The 23,776-nt window shown below is 39.7% G+C and overlaps 1 protein-coding gene and 1 pseudogene across 1 annotated transcript in view; both read right to left on the bottom strand.

Moving 5' to 3' along the window:
- Positions 1 to 23,776, bottom strand: part of EPB41L5 (erythrocyte membrane protein band 4.1 like 5) — a 155,703-nt gene that overhangs the window by 45,485 nt on the left and 86,442 nt on the right. Inside the window, exon 16 of the mRNA XM_052659770.1 lies at positions 712 to 863. Coding sequence (XP_052515730.1) covers positions 712 to 863 — 152 coding nt within the window. The remainder of the gene's footprint in view (positions 1 to 711; positions 864 to 23,776) is intronic.
- LOC128044099 (uncharacterized) lies at positions 4,147 to 4,295 on the bottom strand (annotated as a pseudogene).

Here is a 23,776-nt window from a genome sequence, read left to right as displayed (position 1 = left end):
CTTTAGAGAGAACAGCATACTCATTGGCAATTTCTTATAAGTTGTTTAAAAGATTGTGCTTAATTTTAGAAAAAGAAATCAACATTGCCAAGAGCCATGTAAACATAAGCTGCTTTTAAAGCTCACACTTACACTGAAATTCAACAGAAAGCTTTTGTTTAAAGACAGTTATGTTTTAATATCAAACCAAACTCACAAACAGATAGAAATATGTGCAATTTCTTATTTCCTTTTAACCTTTTAAAAAGTTAAGGAGAGCAGCATTCTTTCTTGATTATTTATTTTTGTGGGTCTGGGCAACAACAGCTCTCATTAATAACAAAATATTTCCTATACACTAATGGAATGTCCAAACATTTGTTCAATCCTGTGCCCTAGATAATCTCTAAGGAAACATTTTTCTCTTAATTTTCACTCAAGAAACAAAAAGCAAATTTGAAAATTCAAAAATGTTTCATGACTTATAAATGACACAAATGTTTAATGGTATCAACTATGTGATCTTAAACATTTCAATGGATCCTTAGGCCAAAAAGGCAAGAAGGCATAACATTAAATTATGTTTTATGTTTAAATTATGTTTAATGTCTATTCTACATTAACATTTCAAATTCAACTGCTGCTGCATAAAATACTCTTGAAGTGACTTTCAAAAGACGCAGACTAATGTCACTGATTTCACACAGAACATTTACTTACTCCTGCGCTCACCTTCAGGTCCCTCTAACCCAGCCTGCCTGGTGGCTGTGCTCACTTCACCTGGGACTTGGGGGATGTCCATGGTGTCAGGTGCCCCAGCTACGTCATTAGCAGTTGTTTCCAGTAAGTCTGGACTCTCTAGCAAATCAATCCTCAGAGGCAAGCTGTGAAGGTAACAGAAAACATTCTTAGACCAAGACATTTATCATGGAAAGAATTTAAAACACTAATAAAAATCTGTCAGAAAAAAAGTCATTTATGCTAAGTGGTTTATTCATCTGTCAAAACCTTTAGGCAGATTCTCTTCCATCCAAATTGGAGAAGGGGCTGAATTTAGCTTCCCAACTGAAATAACCTAAGGGGAATATAAACAATTCTCAAGATATTAGACATCAGACAACAAAAAGGCAGAAATTGAGATTCAGAAAACAATGAGGAGTCCTTGTTTTAAGAGAATCTCCATGCCGTAATTCAGAGACGTCCTGTGGCTGACAGTCCAGGGAGACCAGGACAGCTGAAGTTCACTGGCCAGGGTACCAGGCAGGAGAGAATCCTGGAGGTGTGCAGAAGGCTCCTCTCAAGATGCAGCAGGGTACTCATCAGGGAACATGTGGCTTCAGAAAGAATTAGTGGCACTCAGGCTGGGCCACAGTGTCCTTCTTTACAGACTATCAAAACACATAACAAGGGTACTGAGTATGAAAAAGATTCTGCCTCAGGAGTAGAGAATGATTTATCCAGACAGCCTTGTGATAAATCCACTTAACACATCATAAAAGAAAGAGCTGAAAGGATCAAAGTGTTTCCAAGTAATTTAACTGCATTCTAAAACAAATCTCAAGACTGAAAGGAATACAAAATGATCTAGCATCCAACAACATAAATTTCAAAATGTCACATATCTAGTCAGAGATTATTAGAAATGCTAACAGGCAGAAAAACACATCTATACTAAAGAGAAAAATCAATCAACAGGAATCAACATGTTAGGATTAGCAGAGAAAGACACTAAAAACATTTATTATAGCTGTATTTCATATGCTCAAAAAGCTAAGCAGAAATTAGAACATACAAAAAAGACTCAAACCAAGCTTCTAGAGATGAAAACCACAATATCTTAGATGGAAAATATATTGGGTGAGGTGGACAGCAGATTAGATTTTTAAAAAGATACTGAATTTAATAGAAACTATCCAAAATAAAACACACAGGGAAAAAGGATTCCCCCCCAAATGAAAAGAATGTCAGTTCTTCTTTGTGGGCCAACTTCAAGCAATCAACTGTATGAATAACCGACTGGATGGAGTCCCAGGGTGGTGGGGGAAGGGGAGAAAAGGGGAGGGGAGAAAAGGTATTTGAAGAAAAAAAATGACTGATGTTTACAAATCGGATGAAAACTATAAACCCACAGATTCAAGAATTTCAGGAAACTCTAAACACAAAAAACATGAAGAAAACTACACCAAAGCACATTGCAACCATACTGCTTAAAACCAATGATGAAAAGAAAAATTTAAAAGCAGCCAAAACACTGTACATTCAATAGAATAAGATAAGGAGGACAGCAGATTTCTTATCAGGAATAATGCAAATTAGCGGACAGTGGAGGAGTGTCTCAAAGACTTGTAAAGAATAAAAGCCTACCAATCCAAACTTTATATCCAGTTAAAAAGCTTTCAAAAACAAAGGAAAACCTATATATACACCAAAGAAAAGTGAAAACATACATACACTCAGAGATGTGTACCCAAATGTTCATGGAATCACTATTCATAATAGCCAAAAAAGTGGAAATGCCCATTAACTGAGGAATGGATAAATAAAATGTGATCTGTCCACAAAACGGCATAATAATCAGCAAGAAAAGGAGTCAAGTACTGAAACATGCTATGACCCTTGAAAATACAATGTTAAGGGAAAAAAGTCAGACACAAAATACCACATATCATATGAGGCCATTTATATGAAATGTCCAGAATAAACAAGTTCACAGACACAGAAGGTAGATCAGTGGTTGTCAGAAGCTAGAGAGGAATGGAGATTAACTGCTGTTATTTAAGGTCTGAAATTAGGATTCCATAAGAAGGCTGTCTTGACATCCTTGAGCCTCATGGGCCCCCAAGGCCCAACCATGAGTTTCCCAACTCTCATCAAATATGCCCTCCCAGTGAAAAGGATTCCAAAAAACTGTACCAGCTGCATCCTACCAGATTCTTAATCAAGTAAGTTTCATTTCTCTGCCAGGCTGTGAAATTATTCAGACAAGCCAATCATATCCCCTGGTGGGAACCAAGGGTCAACTCATTGTCACATTCCTATAAAGCCTGCCTCCCAAAAAAGCCCTTGTTTGTTCACTTTGCTCCCAAGAGAGACATGATGTATCCCCATTGTTGTGAGGTTTCGTCCTCCTTAGAGACATGAGTATATGTGTTTAATAAACTGCTGTCAGGGCTGGGCATTGTATGTTGGGCCATCTAATAGTATTTAGGGTAGAGGATCCCTCCCTTACCAAAAGGGTGAGTGAGTGTGGAGAAGAACAACTGATAATGGGTATGGGGTTTCTTTTTTGTTGTTTAGTTGACAAGTTGTGTTCGACTCTTTTGCAACCCCATGGACTGTAGGCTGCCAGGTTCCTCTGTCCATAGGATTTCCCAGGCAAGAATACTAAGTGGGTTTTTTTTTTGTTTTTTTTTTTAGTGAGGGGCAAAATATTCTAAAGTAAAATTGTAATAAAGGTTGTGCAATTCTATGAAAGTGCTAAAAACACTGAATTGTTGGCTCTGAATGGGTAAACAACGTGAATTATATCTTAAAAAAGAAGACAGACAACAGGAATTCATGACCAAAAGACCAGCACTAAAAAAATATTAAAGGAAGACATACAGGCAGAAGTAAAATGAACAATGTATTATAGGGTCTAAAACACATATAGAAGAAAAATGTTTGACAAATGACAGTAAAAAGGCTGGGAGTGGAGAAATAGAAGCACACTACTGTAAAGCTGTTATACTACACATGAAACAGTATAATAGTCCTTGAAAGCTGACTGATTAATGCTAAAGTAACCATTAAAGTTAAAAAAAAAAAAAACACCAAAGAGTTATAGCTAAGGAATAAGAAAAGGTCATAAATGAAATTTTTAAAAAATTAATGAAAAAAGAAGAAGATGGAAACAAGAAACATATGGGACAAACAGAACACAAACAGCAGGATGACAGACTCAACCATACCAATAATCATATTAAAAGGAAACAGTATAAACACACCATTAAAAGAAAAACTCAATCTCTGCAGAGACTGTCAAAAATTGCCAAAGTCAGGACTTCCCTAGTGGTCCAGTGGCTAAGACTCTGAGTTCCCAAGGCAGGGTAGCTGGGCTCAACCCCTGATCAGGGACCTAAGATGCCACATGCCCATTAAAGAGCCAACATGCCTCAACTAAGACCCAGTATAGTCAATAATTTGATACTTTTAAAAAAATTTCCAGTGTCAACTCTATTTCAAGTCATCATGGCAGAGGATTGGGAAAAGTTTTCAATTAACAATAACTGTGCCTCATATAAACCTCACTGACTACACTGCCACTGTGCAAAGATGAAGCATACCAATTTTCAAATGCAGAGACTATCAGTTAAAATTTAAAAAGCAAAACCCAGTTATGTGGTGCCTACATGAAACAATTTAACTATGAAGAAACAAATTAACAAAGATAAAAAATAAAAGGACAGAAAAAGATATACTATACTAACACTAGTCAAAAGAAAGCTACAGTGGACATACTGATATCAAAGTAGAGTTAAGAGCAAAGAATAGTACTTAAAATGAAGATGATCACTTCGTAAGGATAAAGTGGTCATTTAATCAAGAGAACATAAAAATCCTAAATATTTATTTACTTAATGGTGGCATTTTAAAATGCATGGGGCCAAAACTGAAAGAACTGCAAAGAGTAATGAGCAAATCAATTATGGTTGGAGATTTCAACACCCTTCTTTCAATAAGTGATAGAACAGAAAATCAGCAAGGATATAGTGGACGTGAACATCATTAACCATCAACTTTACCTGACTGACGTTTAGAAAATACTCTACCCAAAACATCAAAACACATGATCTTCTCAAGGGCATACAGAATAATCACTAAGATAGGTTATATTCTGGGCCATAAAACAAGAGTTAATAAATTCAAAAGGACTCAAATCATACAAAGTATGTATGTTCTTTGACTGGAACATAAATTATAAACCAAAACAGAAAGTTCCTTGGAAAATCGCCAAGTATTTGGAAACTATAAATGTACTTCTAAATAACCACTGGATCAAAAAAGATATGAAAAGGAAAATGAGAAAAGAATTTTAAACTAATGAAAGCAAAAGCGTAACACATCTACATTTGCAAGATTCCACTAAAATAATAATTAGAGGAATATTTATAATATTAAACATCTACATTAGAACAAAGTTTTCAAATCAATGACCTCAGTTTATACCTTGATAAATTAGAAAAAGAGCATATTAAATGCAAAGGAAGAGGAAGGCAGGAAATAATAAAGATAAAAGGAAAAATAATACAGAAAATGAATTAAACTGAGAACTAGTTCTTTGAGCTCAATGTAATAATTGATTTATGTATTAATAACTTGTAGCTAGACTGATAAAAAGAAAAATAAGAATATGTATATACAATATCAGGAATGGGAAGAGTGACACCACTACAGATACTACAAACATTAACAAGATATAAGGGAATATTATGAGTTATATGCCAATAAATTCAACAACTTAGATGATATGCAAAAATTCCTCGAGAGCCACAAACCATCACAGCTCATTCCAGGAAAACAGAAAGTCTGAATAGATGCAGAAAAGAATAGAAATTAACTAGTAATTAAAAATCTTCAAACAAAGAGAAGCTCAGACCCAGAGAACCTCCTGAAAAATTCTATCAAATATTTAAAAGAAGAAATAATTCTAACCATCAAAAAACTATCTTACAAATAGAGGAAAGGCAACATTCTCCAAGTCATTCTATGAGCCCATTATTATCCTGACAGTGGAGCAATACCAAACATACAACAAGAAATCAAGCAAGGAATAAAAAGCACTGTCCACCATGATCAACTGGGACTTTTCACAGGAATGCAAAGTTGGTTTAACATTCCAAAATCAATTAATGTAATATTACTTATTAATAGAAACAAACCACATGATTATCTCAATAGATACAGAAAAAGCGTGTGACAAAATCCAACAACACTAATGGTAAAACTCTCAACAAACTAAGAATAGATGAGAATATCTTCAATCTGATAAAAGGAAATACACACACAAAAAATCAACAGCTAACATTACATTGGGGCTTCCCTGGTGGCTCAGACGGTAAAGAATCCACCTGCAATGCAGGAGGCCTGGGTTCGATCCCTGGGTTGGGAAGATCCCCTGGACGAGGGCATGACAACCCACCCCAGTATTCTTGCCTGGAGAGTTCCATGGACAGAGAAGCCTGGTGGGCTACAGTTTATGGGGTCACAACTAAGCACAGCACAGCACAACATTACACTGAACGATGAATGACCAAGTTATTTCCCCTATAAGTCAGAAACAAGACAAAGATTCCACTCTTATCACTTCTATTCAACAGTACACAGGTTTTAAAAGGTGCAGTAAGAAAAAAAAGCAGAGTAAATTAAGGGCCCAAACTAAAAAGAAAGAGATACAAAGGAAGAGGTTTTTATGTGCAGATGACAGAATCCTATATGTAGAAAAGTCAATGGAATCCACAAAATGTTCCTGGAAAGTAATAAGTTCAGCAAGGAGGCAGGACACAAGATCAACATGCAAAATTCAATTATGCCTATACACTAGCAATGAACAATAGAAAACTGAGATTAAAATAAGTCTGTTCACAACAACATCAAAAGAATAAAAACAGGAATAAATTTAATAAAGGATATGCAGAGCTTGGGCTTCCCACATGGCGCTTGTGGTAAAGAACCCTCATGCCAATACAGGAAACACAAGAGACTTGGGTTCAATCCCTGGGTCGGGAAGATTCCCTGGAGAAAAGCATGGCAACCCACTCCAGTATTCTTGCCTGGAGAACTCCACAGACAGAGGAACCTGGCAGGCTATGGTCCATTAGGTCAAAAAAGTTGAACATGACTTAAATGGCTGAACACACATGCAGAGCTTATACACTTAAAACTATAATAAATAAAGGATATCTAAATAAACAGAAAGACACTTTCTTTTAGATGAAAAAACGTGAAAATTCAGGAGCTAGAACAGCCAAGTGCATTCTGGAAAAGAAGAAAGTTGGAGAATACATACTGTCACTTGCTATAAAACCACAGTAATTAAGACAGTGTGGTATTGGCACAAAAATAGCTATGTAGGGGGTTCCCTGGTGGCTCAGTGGTGAAGAATCCTCCTGCCAACACAGGAGACATGGGTTGATCCCTTGTCTGGGAAGATCCCACATGCCACAGAGCAACTCAGCCCCTGCACAACTATTGAGCCTGTGTCTAGAGCCCGGGAACCACAACTACTGGGCCCATGTACTCAACTACTGAAGCCCATGTGCCCTAGAACCCATGCTCCACAAGAGAAGCCACCATGAGAAACCCAAGCACCATAGTAAAGAAGAGCCCCTGCTCGCCACAACTAGTGAAACCCTGCGCGGCAATGAAGACCCAGCACAGCCAAAAATAAATTAATAAAAAATTTTTTAAATAGATATGTAAATCAACAGAATGAAATTGAGAGTTTGGAATTCATAATACTTATGGTTGATTTTTTCCAAGACAAATCAATGGATAAAAGAATAGGCATTCAACAACTGGTGTCAAGACAACTAAAAATATATGCAAAAATATGAATTTAGACCCTTACCTCACACGACACAAAAATTAAATCAACATGAATAACATACTGAAATGTTAAGAGCTGAAACTATAAATATCTGAAGAAAACACAGGAGGAAAATATCTTTGTGATTTGGGGTTGGCAAAATGTTCTCATATGATACTAAAGGTACCACCCATTAAAAAAAAAAAGGGAAGCTGGACTTTGCTTGAGCTTCAAAAAATCACTCTTGATTGAAATGAAGAGAGATGTCAAAGATGAAGAGAAAAATTTTGCAAATCATGTATCTCATAAGGAACTGGTATCCAACATATACAAAGAACTCTTAATATAAAACAGATAAATAACATATATAAATGAGCAAAAGGTTCAAATAGACATTCCTGCAAAGACAACTGATTAACAGCTGACAAGCACATGAAAAGATGCTCAGCATCAGAAGCCCTCTGGAAAATGCAAATCAAAACAAGGAAATGCCACTATTTACTCTCTTAAACAGCTGTAATTAAAAAGATAGAAAATAACAAATGTCGGCTAGGATGTGAAGACCTGGAACATTCAAGCATTTCCTCTCCAGAAAAACGTTTCTCAATTTCTTAAAAAGTTAAAATATAAATTCACCATACAACCCAGCAATTTTCCTCCTAGAAGTCTATTCAAGAGAAATGACATTTTATGTCCACACTACAATAGGAATGCTTATAACACTATTGACAGCCAGAACACGGAAACAACGCAAATTTCCAACAATTGGTGAGTGTAAAAACAAAACACCGTATATCCATAAAATGCATTATTAATCAACAACTGAACGGGGCTCACTAGAATACATGGATAAATCTGCAAAACATTATTCTAGGAGAAAACCAGACATAAAACCTTGTATACTATGTAATTTCACTCATACAAAATGTCTAGGAAAGTAAAATTTATAAAGACTGAACTTTTGGAGATCATGAAAATGTTCTAGATTGTGTGATTGTACAATTCCATACATTTCTAAAAATCATGGACTTGTACATTTACCATAAATGAATTTTTAAATTTTACTTTTTGGCCATGCTGGGTCTTTGTGGTTGCTCTCGAGCTTTCTCTAATCGCAGAAAGCGAGGGTCACTCTCTAGCAGAGGTACATGGGCTCCTCATTGCGGCGGCTTATGTTGTGGAGCACAGGCTCTACTGCGCTCAGGGTTGAATAGTTGTGACTCATAGGCTCTAGGGCACAGGTTCAACAGTTGAGGTGCGTGGGCTTAGTAGCCTCACAGCACATGGAACCCTTGAGGACCAGAAATCAAACTTGTGTTCCCTGCCTTAGCAGGCAGATCCTTAATCAATGGACCACCAAGGACGTCACAATAAATGAATTTTATAATGTGTACAAATATATTTGAATATATAAAAACCTTAGTCAAGAGGAACTAGAGATCAAATTGCCAACATCTGCTGGATCATGGAAAAAGCAAGAGTTCCAGAAAAGCATCTATTTCTGCTTTACTGACTATGCCAAAGCCTTTGACTATGTGGATCACAATGAACTGTGGAAAATTCTTAAAGAGATGGGAATACCAGACCACCTGACCTGCCTCTTGAGAAACCTATACGTAGGTCAGGAAGCAACAGTTAGAACTGGACATGGAACAACAGACTGGTTCCAAATAGGAAAAGGAGTTCGTCAAGGCTGTATACTGTCACCCTGTTTATTTAACTTCTATGCAGAGTACATCATCAGAAATGCTGGGCTGGAAGAAGCAAAAGCTGGAATCAAGATTGTCGGGAGAAATATCAATCACCTCAGATATGCAGATGACACCACCCTTATGGCAGAAAGTGAAGAGGAGCTAAAAAGCCTCTTGATGAAAGTGGAAGAGGAGAGTGAAAAAGTTGGTTTAAAGCTCAACATTCAGAAAACGAACATCATGGCATCTGGTCCCATCACTTCATGGGAAATAGATGGGGAAACAGTGGAAACAGTGTCAGACTTTATTTTTTGGGGCTCCAAAATCACTGCAGATGGTGACTGCAGCCATGAAATTAAAAGACGCTTACTCCTTGGAAGGAAAGTTATGACCAACCTAGATAGCATATTGAAAAGCAGAGACATTGCTTTGCCAACAAAGGTCCAGCTAGTTAAGGCTATGGTTTTTCCAGTGGTCATGTATGGATGTGAGTTGGACTGAGAAGAAGGCTGAGCACTGAGGAATTGATGCTTTTGAACTGTGGTGTTGGAGAAGACTCTTGAGAGTCCCTTGGACTGCAAGGAGATCCAACCAGTCCATCCTATAGGAGATCAGTCCTGAGTATTCTTTGGAAGGAATGATGCTAAAGCTGAAACTCCAGTACCTTGGCAACTTCATGCAAAGAGTTGACTCATTGGAAAAGACTCTGATGCTGGGAGGGATTGGGGGCAGGAGGAGAAGGGGATGACAGAGGATGAGATGGTTATATGGCTTCACCGACTCGATGGACATAATAGTTTGAGTTAACTCTGGAAGTTGGTGATGGACAGGGAGGCCTGGCATGCTGCAATTCATGGGGTTGCAAAGAGTCAGACACAACTGAGCGACTGAACTAGTCAAATTTAGGATTTCAAAAGTAAAAATAATCTAGTTCTACTTGAAATAACAAAGTTGCAGGATACGAGATCAATATACAAAAATCAACTATGTATCTGTATCCATGAAATGAACAACAGAAAAATGAAATACGAAAACAATTCCAGGATTTCCCTGGCCGTCCAGCAGTTAAGACTCCACTGCAAGGGGTGCAGGTTGGATCCCTGGTCAGGGAACTAAGATCCTGCATGCTGTGAAGTACAGCCAAACAGGAAAAAAAGAAAAAAAGGAATTCATCTAGAAAAGCAAGTATTCTAACAGTTATGTTTTTTATAATTTTATTTATTCGGCTGTGCTGGGTCTTCGCTGCTGTGCAGGCTTTTCTCTAATTACGGTGAGTGGGGGCAACCCTCTAGCTGCAGTGCACAGGCTTCTCATGGTGGTGGCTTCTCTTATTGTGGAGCGTGGGCTCTAGGGCGAGCGGGCTTCGGTAGCTGTGGTTCCTAGGCTCTAGAGCACAGTCTCAACAGTTGAGGAACTCGGGCTCAGTTGCTCCATGGCATGCGGGATCCTCCCAGACCAGGGATCGAATCCGCGTCTCCTGCATTGGAAGGTGGATTCTCTACCACTGAGCCATCAAGGAAGCCCTCTAACAGTTTTTTAAAGAACAAGATTTTCAATTTATCTGCTGTGGCAAAGCTCAAAAGTTGATGTAGACATTTTATTTTGTTGACCTAATACTGAGTTAGGCGGAAGGAAACAAACTGCCACTGTTGCATGCTTTCCTAGAGGAATGAAGGCCGTGCTTTAATCACCCTGGGTCTGGGACACAAATAAGAAAGGAAAAAAAAAAACTTTCAAAAATTGATGAGAGAGAGTGAGAACAAAGAGAGCTTCTTTGCAAGTCAAGACCTCTGTGTCCCAGTCCTATCTCTGCAACCACGTGGCTGTACAGTTTCAAACAACTTCCTTCACTGTGGTCATCAATGTGTGTTCTACAGAGCCCAAAGGATTTCAGACTCAAATGAGCTACACAGAAAGTGGAGAAGATGGTAGAGTTTCGGTTTTTATGGTAACTTTTTTATGAGATTTTATTTGGAATTCCCAGATAAATTTAATTAGAAGGGTTTCTCAGTTAAAACTCACTTGGAAACCATGGGAGTAAAGGCACTTTCAACAGCTGTAAAAATCTATTAATATAAAACCATCTATTTAGCTCATTTTCAAGTCTTTTTGTACCGCTCCAATGGTTATCCTTTCTAAATGTGAATCAGTGCAACTTGTGCGGCTTTTTTCTGTTTTAAAAAAGGTTAACAACATCAAAAGAAGAAATGATGATGATGAGGAGGAAAAGATGAAACAAAAATGACAGAATTCAGGAGTTTGTTGAAGCTGACTGATGAGAATGCTGTGGTTCACCATATGTTGGACCTATATATAATTTTGAAATTTTCATCATAAATTCTTAAAAATATGGATACAAATATTTTGGGGCAAAAGAACGTGAGAACTGGTAGTTCATTTCCTGTGGTCCTAAGATGGACATATAGAAATTTTTTATTTTAACTACACCCACATGTCTTGGCCTGTTCAGGCTACTTTAACAGAAATATCATAGACTGGGTAGCTTATTAACAACAGAACTTTATTTCTCCCAGTTCTAGTCTAGTTCTAGACTTGCTACCAAGACTTACCAGCAGATACAGTATTTGGTGAGGGCCCTCTTTTTAGTTCAGAGACTATCTGTTTGCTGCATCCTCATGTGGCAGAAAGACATGAGGGAGCACTCTGGGGTCTCTTTTACAAGGGCACTGATCCCATTCACCAGGGCTTAAATCCACCTTCATGAAATCACTTCCCAAAGGTCTTACCTCCAAATACAATCACACTGAGGACTAGATCTCAACATATGAATTTTGGAGGAACACAAATAGTCCACAGTACTCAAAAATAAGATTAGAAGCTTCATGAATCAGAAATGAAACAGAAGTTCATATCTAAAAGAATGTTGAATTATTTTGGAATTTCTGAAGAACATGGGTTAAACTGTGTCCCACCCCAAATTCATATGCAGAAGTCCTCATGCCCATAACCTTGGATTGGGATTTTACTTGGAAATACATTTCCAGGTATACATTGCTTAGGTCAAGATGAGATCATACTCAAGTCAAGTGGACCTTAGGAAGCATCACTATGAACAAAGCTAGTGGAGGTGATGAAATACCAGCTGAGCTATTTCAAATCCTAAAATGTGATGCTGTGAGTGTGCTACACTCAATATGTCAGCAAATTTGGAAAACTCAGCAACGGCCACAGGACTGGAAAAGGTCAGGTTTCATTCTAATCCCAAAGAAAAGCAATGCCAAAGAATGTTCAAACTACCACACAATTGCACTCATCTCACACGCTAGTAAAGTAATGCTCAAAATTCTCCAAGACAGGCTTCAACAGTACATGAACCATAAACTTGCAGATGTTCAAGCTGGATTTAGAAAAGGCAGAGGAACCAGAGATCAAATTGCCAACATCCGCTGGATCACTGAAAAAGCAAGGGACTTCCAGAGAAACATCTACTTCTGCTTTATTGACTATGCCAAAGCCTTTGACTGTGTGGATCACAACAAACTCTGGAAAATTCTGAGAGATGGGAATACCAGACCACCTTATCTGCCTCCTGAGAAATCCATATGTAGGTCAGGAAGCAACAGTTAGAATTAGACATGGAACAACAGACTGGTTCCAAATCGGGAAAGGAGTACCTCAAGGGTCTATGTTGTAACCCTGATTATTTAACTTATATACAGAGTTCAGTTCAGTTCAACCATTCAGTTGTGTCCAACTCTTTGCGATCCCATAGACTGCAGCATGCCTGGCCTCCCTGTCCATCACCAACTTCCAGAGCTTGCTCAAACTCATGTCTATTGAGTCGGTGAAGCCATCTAACCATCTCATCCTCTGTCATCCCCTTCTCCTCCTGCTTTCAATCTTTCCCAGCATCAGGGTCTTTTCAAATGAGTCAGCTCTTCGCATCAGGTGGCCAAAGTATTGGACTTTCAGCATCATATATACAGAGTACATCATGTGAAATGCCAGGGTGGATGAAGCACAAGCTGGAATCAAGACTACTGGGGAAAAAATCAATAACTTCAGATACACAGATGATACCACCCTTATGGCAAAAAGCGAAGAACTAAAGAGCCTCTTGATGAAAGTCAAAGAAGAGAGTGAAAAAGTTGGCTTAAAACTCAACATTCACAAAACTAAGATCATGGCATCCAGTCATGTCACTTCATGGCAAAAAGATGGAAAAACAATAGAAACAGTGCCAGACTCTTTTGGGGGGCTCCAAAATCATTGCAGATGGTGACTGCAGCCATGAAACTAAAAGATGCTTGCTCCTTGGAAGAAAAGCTATGATCAACCTCGACAGCATATTAAAAAGCAGAGACATTATTTTGCCAACAAAGGTCCGTCTAGTCAAAACCAGTAGTCGTGTATGGATGTGAGAGTTGGACTATAAAGAAAGCTGAGCACCAAAGAATTGATGCTTTTGAACTGTGGTGTTGGAGAAGACTCTTGAGAGTCCCTTGGACTGCAGGGAGATCCAACCAGTCCATCCTAAAGGAAATCAGTCCTGAATATTCATTGGAAGGACTGATGCTGAAGCTGAAACTCCAATACTTGGGCCGCCTGATGCGAAGAACTGACTCATTTGAAAAGACCCTGATGCTGGGAAAGATTGAAGGCAGGAGGAGAAGTGGACAACAGAGGACGAGATGGTTGGTGGCATCACTGACTCAATGGACATGAGTTTGAGCAAGCTCTGGGAGTTGGTGATGGACAGGGAAGTCTGGTGTGCTGCAGTCCATGGGGTCCCAAAGAGCTAGACATGACTGAGTGACTGAACTGAACTGAGATCAAACTGGAGGGGAAGGCAGGCACTTCATGCACCATGACTGATATCCTTCAGTTCAGCCCATTTGAAAAGATATCCTTATGAAGGGGCAAGTATAGACACAGACATACACCCAAGAAGGCCATGTGATGATGAAGGCAGAGACTAGGTGGTACTTCTGCAATCCACCCTGCCAGCAAACCACCAGCAGCCAGGAAAGAGGCTGGAACAGATCTCACCATTCTCAGAAGGAAGCATCTGGCCGACACCTTCATCTCTTGAACTTCTGGCCTCTAGAATCATGAGACAAAATTCTGTGGTCATCCAGCTGTACCAGCAGTCCTAGGAAACTTAATACATGTCACATTCCAAAGATTTGAGCAGACTTTCTAAAAAGAGTCTGAGCAGATTGCACTATCCATACCATAAAAGACAAGACAAGACATCCAAAGGGACATTCTGCAAGGGCAGGACATCAGGGAAGAGAAAAGTCACATGAAGTAAATGAAGGCTCTGAAAGAACCTGTGAAAGCAGATGATTCCATTTTACTTCAAGGGGGAACGGGGATCGCTAATCATTAGCAACTACTAGCCCCACATCACGGAGAAGGCAATGGCAACCCACTCCAGTGTTCTTGCCTAGAGAATCCCAGGGATGGGGGAGCCTGGTGGGCTGCCGTCTATGGGGTCGCACAGAGTCGGACATGACTGAAACGACTCAGCAGCAGCAGCAGCCCCACATCATGTGTGGTGCTAAGAGAGCTCTTAGGAAACATGATGCATGAACCTGTAAGTTTGGGAGTATAAAAAAATGTATCTCCCATGTAGGGAAGTGCATCTCTTAGCATGGAGCGATCTAGCTCCACGAGCTGACTGAAGTTTACCTTAATAACCTGGGGGGAAAGGCCAGTGGCTGGACAAGCTACATTTACAAGAATGTATAAATTCATTCTGGGCAGGGCAGGGCAAGGGCAAGAATGTATAGATTTCCAGAGGCCAAATTTACAGTAAGCCACACATCAAAATGAGTAACAGGAGTAGATGATAATATATTCCTAAAAATCCACAAATCTACGAGTAACAAATTATTTCCTTGAAAGGTGAGAGGAAAGAGGAAGCCCTCTTTTACAGAGGAATGCCACCTTTGTAGAAAGAAGGACAGAACTTGAAAATCAACATACTATAAATACCAAAACAATAACTGATTCAGGCAAAAATTATCAATGGATGCAAAACCCCCAGATCAAAGACTTCAGGGAATAGGATATCCACTCTCAGTTTTAAAATGACACTCCACAGATTAAAGAGGGAAAAGGTACTTTTATAGAGAAATCTGGTGGACATTGCCTTAACCGAAATATCAGTAAAAATGTTTAACCTGAATCTAAGATAATCTCACAGATCTAAGTTGCAAGGTATTCCGCAAAGAAACCTGCATAGGCTCTTTAAAAAATATATCAATGTTATTTGTTAACTGGCTATCAGTTCAGCCGCTCAGTCATGTCCGACTCTTTGCGACCCCATGAATCGCAGTACGCCAGGACTCCCTGTCCATCACCAACTCCCACAGTTCACTCAGACTCACGTCCACTGAGTTGGTGATACCATCCAGCCATCTCATCCTCTGTTGTCCCCTTCTCTTCCTTCCCCCAATCCCTCCCAGCATCAGGGTCTTTTCCAATGAGTCAACTCTTCACATGAGGTGGCCAAAGTATTGGGAGTTTCAGTCCTTCCAATGAACACCCAGGGCTGATCTCCTTTAGGATGGACTGGCTGGATCTCCTTGCAGTCCAAGGGACTCTCAAGAGTCTTCTCCAACACCACAGTTCAAAAGCATCAATTCTTCAGCGTTCAGCTTTCTTCACAGTCCAACTCTCACATCCATACATGACTACTGGAAAAACCATAGCCTTGACTAGACGGACCTTTGTTGGCAATAATGCAATACAAAACAAAAAGTTTGAAAAAAATGTCAATGTCATGAAATGCAAAGCAGGCTGAGGAAGTTTTCATGAGCAAAGAAACATGAGAAACTAACAGAAATTCTCACTGGATCCTGTATCAGGCAGGAAAACAACTATGAAGGGCATTTATCGAAATTTCTGGAAAAACCTTAGTATGGACTTTAATAGTTACAATAATGTTAAAATCTCTGGGTGTAGGAACTTCCTTGGTGGTCCAATGGTTAAGAATCCACTTTCCAATGTAGGGAACATGGGTTTGATTTCTGGTCAGGGAACTTAAGATTGCCACAACTTTTGAGCCTGCACACTGTAACTAGAAAAAGGCCATGTGCTGCAACAAAGACCCCACAGCACAGCGGGGAAAAAAAAATTCTGTGTAATAAATACATCACAGGTAAGATTATCCTTGATTTTTGGAGATAAAGGGCTTCCCTTGTAGCTCAGAGGTAAAGGATCCGCCTGCCAATGCAGAAGATGTGGGTTTGATTCCCGGGTCAGGGAAGATCCCTTGAAGAAGGAAATGGCAACCCACTCCACGATTCTTGCCTGGAAAATCCCATGGACGGAGGAGTCTGCAGGCTATAGTCCACGGGGTCGCAAGAGTTGGACATGACTTAGTGACTAAACCACCACCATGCAAAAAGCAGTATTAATGGATACAGTACTGTAATGTCTGTGTTGTGCTCAATTATTCCAGTTTAGAAAAACTCAGTGTCAGCAAATAGGCAAACATTAACAGGTAGAAAACTTAGGGGGAAGGGCATATAACTATTCCATTCACTATTCTTTCAACTTTTCTGTGGGCTTGAAGTCTTCCAAAATAAAAACTTAGGAGAAAAGAAAAAACGTATGCTTCCCTTGTTCCACGTGTGAGTCCAGTTTGAAGCACATTCACTGGAACTCTACCTATGGGACAGGTGTCTCAGAATAAGATGATCCAAGCAGAAGTATATTCACAGTTAAGAGCCAAAGCCAGCAACATGGGAGAGAGAGTGTGGCAAAAAGTGAAGTATGAAGAAAACTGCCTCTCTGGGGAAGTGATGGATGTGTTCTATAAGGGCCTCTGAGAAAACACTGAAGTGTAGCACACAAAACCATGGTTACGTTCATGCCACAACACCTGGCTGGATTACAACAGCATCACCCACATTAGACCCTGCTCCTTTTCTCTTTCTTCTTCCTCAACCCTGAGAGCACACACCACAAAGAATAAGTGGGAGAATATGAAGATTAAAAGAACAAACCACCACTACCCTATGTATGGGCAAAGGAGAAATCTTTAAATTAGGTTTAAGATTAGAACTGAACTTTCTGTGACTTAAAGTATACATCTTATTGAAAATAAGATAGTCTTTGTATGTACAAATGATGGGCTAGAAAGGGAAGAGAGGAGTTGACTTTGGAAAAACAGGTAAACACAGTAATTCAGTTCAGTCGCTCAGTCATGTCCGACTCTTTGCGACCCCATGAATCGCAGCACGCCAGGACTCCCTGTCCATCACCAACTCCTGGAGTTCACTCAGACTCACATCCATCGAGTCAGTGATGCCATCCAGCCATCTCATCCTCAGTCGTCCCCTTCTCCTCCTGCCCCCAATCCCTCCCAGCATCAGAGTCTTTTCCAATGAGTCAACTCTTCGCATGAGGTGGCCAAAGTACTGGAGTTTCAGCTTTAGCATCATTCCTTCCAAAGAAATCCCAGGGCTGATCTCCTTTAGAATGGACTGGTTGGATCTCCTTGCAGTCCAAGGGACTCTCAAGAGTCTTCTCCAACACCACAGTTCAAAAGCATCAATTAAAATCACACAAATAAAGCAGAGGATTCAGTCCTTTCCAGACACAACAGTGATAAACTCCCAGTAGTGAACTGGTGCTGGAGCCAGGAGGAACTCAGAGAGCTGAGAGGGGAAACAAGCACTGGGGTCAAAAACCCAACTCCTTGGAGGAAACAAAACCTGTGACGGGTCCTGTGAGGCAGAGAGCAAGAATCAGACTCAGCCCAGAGTCAGAGGACTGGATCTTCTGGAAAGGAACAGAGGTGAAAAAGCTCTAGTCCAGTTTCAAATGAACAGAAAGTACCTATCTGCGACAAAGGGAAGAATCAGAAGTATCTGTACAAATGACAATCAAACCTCTGTATCCTCACTCAGGACTGAAGGCAGTTTTCCTGAAAGATCCTATTGTTAGACTTCTTCAGAGCTGAGGATATAAAATGTCAGGCTGGGGCAATTTCAGAAGTGCCTTAGAGGAGAGGGTGAGCATGGGAAGAAGGGAGAGAAGGGGGGAAAAACAAACACAACACTGAAAGAAAACAAGGAAGTCTATGAAGTCACAGACAAAAGCCTGCAAAGCAAGTTAAGAAATGTGATACTGAGACAGACAAACAGAGGGACCCGAGAAGTAAGAGCAGTTATAGCTGAGGAAGCAGAAAGGATAACACAATCTAAAAGAGGGTTTAAAGTAAGTATATTAAATGTGCTGAAAGATAGAAAGCAAGGACAGAATCAATAAAACAAGGAACGAGCTTATAAAACTTTAACAGTAAATTCTGAGAAATGAGAAATTAAATGAGTCATTTGACATTCAATAGACAGGACAAAGTAGACTAAACAGAGTTAAATTATTGAATTAAAAGATAAAAATTAAGCAAACCACCAAGAAGGCACTAGATAAAAAGACACGGTAAACATGAGGCAGGAAATAGACAAACATAGACTGAAAGTTACAATATACACTTAATGGACATTTCAGAAGGAAAAGGGATAACAAAAGAGGGGCAGTAGTAGAGGAGATATGACTAAGAATTTTGCAAAAGACATTCATGGGGATTACGTGCTGCACGCTGAACATGCAAGATTTACTCCTGCTTTCTCATAAAACCACTCGAAAATGACAGTATACGGTCATAAAATCACATTCACTCATAACAAACAAAAATAAGGCGCGGGAGGGGAGAGAAAACAGTTTGAAGGTAGTGGAGCAGATGGACAAGTGTTTCTTGATTAGAAAGACTGCAGAAAGGCAAACCCTCTCCAGGAGTAGGGAAAGCCTAGAAAAAAGCCAAACCACTCCACAGAACTCAATAAAAGCTGTGAATATTTTCTCTCATACCTCAGGACGTTTTCCACTTTCCTGATGACACCCTCTGAGACACAAGTTCTCATGTTTGATGAACTTCAGTTTATCTATCTTTTGTTTTGTCACACGTGCTTTTGGTATCACATCTAAAACACCATTGCTGAGCCCATGGTCACAAAGATCTGCTCCCATGTTCTCCTCTAGGATTTTCACAGCTCTAGCTATTAACTTTAGGCTTATGATCCATTTGGAGTTCACTGTCTATATGATGTGAGGTAGGGATCCAATTTCATTCCTTTGTATGTGGATATCCAGTTATCTTAGCACCATAATGAATTTTTAAAAAACCAGCGTTGACATAACTGGAAAGTCATCTGGAAATGAATAAAACAGACTCATTATTCACACCTAGTAATGAGGCAATTCTAAGTGGATCTGAGATTCAAACATATATTTTTAGAAAATGAAAGCATAGAAGTGCTAGAAACAAAAATGGCTAAATTCTTCTAAAATGTGGCAGGGGGAAAAATTTCCTATTAAACTCCAGAAACTACTGAAGAAAGAGAGACAGATTTGCTTACATAAAAATTTAAAACTTATTAAAAGCAAAATAAAAAGACAAATGACTAATTGAAAATGTACTTGCAATTAGTATTACATGAGTTAGTTACAGGTATCATGTGTGTGTGTGCGAGTGCGCATGTCCAGCTCTTGGCAACCCCATGGACTGCAGCCTGCCAGGCTCCTCTGACCATGAAATTTCCCAGGCAAGAATACTGGAGCAGGTTGCCATTGCCCACATAAAGCTAGTATCCTTAATATTCATCAAAAACTTGCTAAAAATAGAAAAGAAAAAGGGACACTACAGATAAAAAGTCAATTCACAAAAAAATATGCAAAAGACTAGTAAACATATAAAAATATGCTCATAGAGAAATCTAATTAAAACTACACTGAACATATCCATCATTAATCCTGATTATAGTGTTGGTGCCACAGGTGTCTAAGTGCCAAAACTTATCAAACACTTTCAGTTCAGTTGCTCAGTCATGTCTGACTCTTTGCGACCCCTCAGACTGCAGCATGCCAGGCCTCCCTGTCCATCAATAACTCCTGGAGTTTACCTAAACTCATGTCCATTGAGTCAGTGATGCCATCCAACTATCTCATCCTTTACATAAATGTATTTTACTGTATGTCAGAGTACATCAGTAAAGCTGTAAGAAAAAAATATATACTTCATCTGCAATGAAAGGGAATATGGCATCATCTAGAAAAATGAAATGTGTTTACCAAGAAAGAATGCCAGAAATGGAGAAAAGAAAAAAAGGAATTAATGCAAGTGAATTTTAAGCATCATACTGGAACTATTTACTCTTAGCCTGGGGAGGAAGAACTGTGAAGAAATACTGAACTGTACTTAGTAGGCTTGCTGTTGATGGTGATGTGAATACAGCAACTCTGAAACTATGCAGCGTCTACAGCATGACTGGGTGAACACAGAGGTATCCTTGCTAAGTCAGGTTTTTCACCAGGAGAGACAGGAGATCGAAATAAGGAACCTGGGTGGCAGAGAAGAGCCCAAGGTACTAGACTGGGGTTAGGAGTACCTGAATGTATTTGCGATTTCAACATTCTGTTGTTTGTTGTCTAGTTGCTAAGTTGTGTCTGACTCTTTGCAACTCCATAGACTGTAACTTCCCAGGCAAAAATACTGGAGTTGGTTGCCCTTTCCTTCTCCAGAGGATCTTCTGGACCCAGGTGTTGAACCCCCATCTCTTGCACTAGCAAGCAGATTCTTTACCACTGAGCCACCTACGAAGCCCTACATTAGTTTTTTAACTGTCCACTGGTTAGTGACATTTGTATCAGCAACAAACATAAGCAGTACCCAGATCTTGGCTCCTAAACACCATTTTAACTTATAGGAATCAGGGCTCTTAAATAAATGGCTGATTTCAGGCCTAAGGCAAGGAAAGTGTAAGATGAATATGGAAACTCTTATGCTGAAAAATAAGAAAGCGGTTAAAAAGTGGGAGGACAGGTTAAGAGGTACAGGATGCAGTGTATAGGGTCTCATTGGCCAAATGAGACAGTTCTTTGGACTTCCTTGGTAGCTCAGTTGGTAAAGAACCCGCCTGCAATGCAGGAGACCCTGGTTCAATTTCTGAGTCGGGAAGATCCCCTGAAGAAGTGATAAGCTACCCACTTCAGTATTCACGGGCTTCCCTGGTGACTTGGCTGGTAAAGAATCTACCTGCAATGCAGGAGACCTGGGTTCAATCCCTGGGTTGCCAAGATCCCTGGGACAGTTCTGACTCTCAAAAGCAGTAACAGTAAGTGGCATATACACACTAGGTGGTGCTAGTGGTAAAGAACTCACCCGCCAAGGCAGGAGACATGAGCCATGTCAGTCCCTGGGTGGGGAAGAGCCCCTGGAAGAGGGCACGGCATGCCACTCCAGCATTTTTGCCTGGAAAATCCATGCACAGAGGAGCCTGGCAGGCTACGGTCCACAGGGTCACAAAGAGTCAGACATGACTGAAGCCACTTAGCATGCATTTATAAAGTGGATAACTAATGAGAACCTACTATAGCTCAAGGAACTGTTACTCAAAGGTCTGTGGTGACCTATATGGGAAGGAAACCCAAAAAAGAGGGAATATACATATACACATAGCTGATTTACTCTGCTGTACAGCAGAAACACAACACTGTAAAGCAACCCTACTCCAATAAATAATTAAAACAAGAAATAACAATGTTCGTGGATAACTGAATTAAAACCAAATAAGAGTATCCTTGAATCCGTGTGTAAGTAGAGAGATAAAAGTTCTTCCTGTAGAGTACTAACTAATTGGTTTAGAATGATGGTTAGCAGGTCACCATTTCTAACAACTGTAATAACTCATTTTCACCATTAGGTGCAAGTTTGTTGGGAAAGAGAATATTTACACAAAGTATCTGACATTTTTTCAGTTACAAAGGAAAATAACTTTACACAAGGAATTTAATAACTTTTCAATTACCATTAAAAAAAAAAAAGAACTTCCTTAGTGCAAAGACATACTTTAACCAAGTGAAGTAACACTATCAGTAGCGGACAGAGTGATGTCAAGTACCCTGTGACATGATCCACTATAGACACACGGTGTCTGAGAGAAGGACATATATAGATACATCAAAATTTTCTTGCCAAAATGCCTAACTTGAATAGTGAGTAAACAGTTAAATCTAAATCAGGGACATTATATGAAACAATAACTTTGTACTACTTAGGAATACTGTTACGAAAGATAAACAGAGGCCAAGAACTGCTGCAGATTAAGACGCTCAAGAATCAATACAACACTGATGCAGAATCCTGAGTCGGACCACAGAAGTTGCTCTGAGACAGTGTGAGGACACTGAGGAAGCCTGAACGGGGACCGTGTGTATTACACTCAATTCCCTGGATGCATATGGTAAGCGCTTTGTACATAGACCATAGAAAATAATGTTACCATTCTAAAAAAATATATCTGCTGAAGAATTTGGGTGGGAAGGATCAAAATCTATGGAAATTAACTCTTGGCTGGTCAGGAAAAAAATCTAGCCTTGCCTTAGATTTCCCTACCACAAAGTATTCTTCTAAGAGTGTTATCATAAAAATAAGAAAAAAGAAAAATAAAAAGAGCATGTAAGAATACATCCCTCCCCTACTTAAAATCCACCATAGGCTCCCCAGTGCACGTGGAATAAAATCCAAATTCAGTCCAGTTGCTCAGTCGTGTCCAGCTCTTTGTGACCCCATGGACTGCAGCACGCCAGGCTTCCCTGTCCATCACCAACTCCCCGAGTTTACTCAAACTCATGTCCATTGATTGATTATTGTCCCTGATATACAAGGTCCCACCTGCCTGGTCCCCTGCCTAGCGCCCTCAGAACATTTATCACACCAGCGTCTTCCTTACTTATGCTGCATCCACTTTCCTTTCTACCCTCAAAAGGCAACTCAAAGGCCCCTGTGCCAAGAATAACTGCCCGAGTTATTCCTCTTCTGGATGGCTGATCCTTACACGTGTCAACTGAAGCATCTCCTCGAATGCCTGCCTGCCCCTCCCCCTACAGTCACTCACACTGACATTACCTTATTTTCCTCATATTTACTACTACTGAAACCCCAGCACCTTCATCTGTTTGTGTAACAACTATCAGTCTCCTTCACTAGAATGTAGGTGTCGTGAGTAGGAATTTATGTCTTTCTTGCTCACTACTGTTTTCTAAGATACAGGCCAGTGACTATATACAGCAGGTACTCAACAACCAGTCACTGAATAACTGAGTTATTAACTTCTATGTGTACCAAGACACAAACTATAGTTTAATGATAATGAAAATCCTCATGAAATCTCAAATGTTCATTTAGGAGCCATTCAAAACAGAACAGTCCAAAATAAAATAGTATAACTTTAAATGGTTAGTACTAAGGAAGAAAAGTTATGAGCAACCTAGATAGCATATTGAAAAGCAGAGACATTACTTGGCTGACTAAGGTCCGTCTAGTCAAGGCTATGGTTTTTCCAGTGGTCATGTATGAATGTGAGAGTTGGACTGTGAAGAAGGCTGAGCACCGAAGAATTGATGCTTTTGAACTGTGGTGTTGAAGACGACTCTTGAGAGTCCCTTGGACTGCAAGGAGATCCAACCAGTCCATTCTGAAGGAGATCAGCCCTGGGATTTCTTT

The sequence above is a fragment of the Budorcas taxicolor genome, chromosome 2 (assembly GCF_023091745.1).
Source record: "Budorcas taxicolor isolate Tak-1 chromosome 2, Takin1.1, whole genome shotgun sequence".
Taxonomy (NCBI): Eukaryota; Metazoa; Chordata; class Mammalia; order Artiodactyla; family Bovidae; genus Budorcas; species Budorcas taxicolor.
Note: the sequence above shows the minus strand (reverse complement) of the source record. Positions and strands in the feature narration are given on the sequence as shown.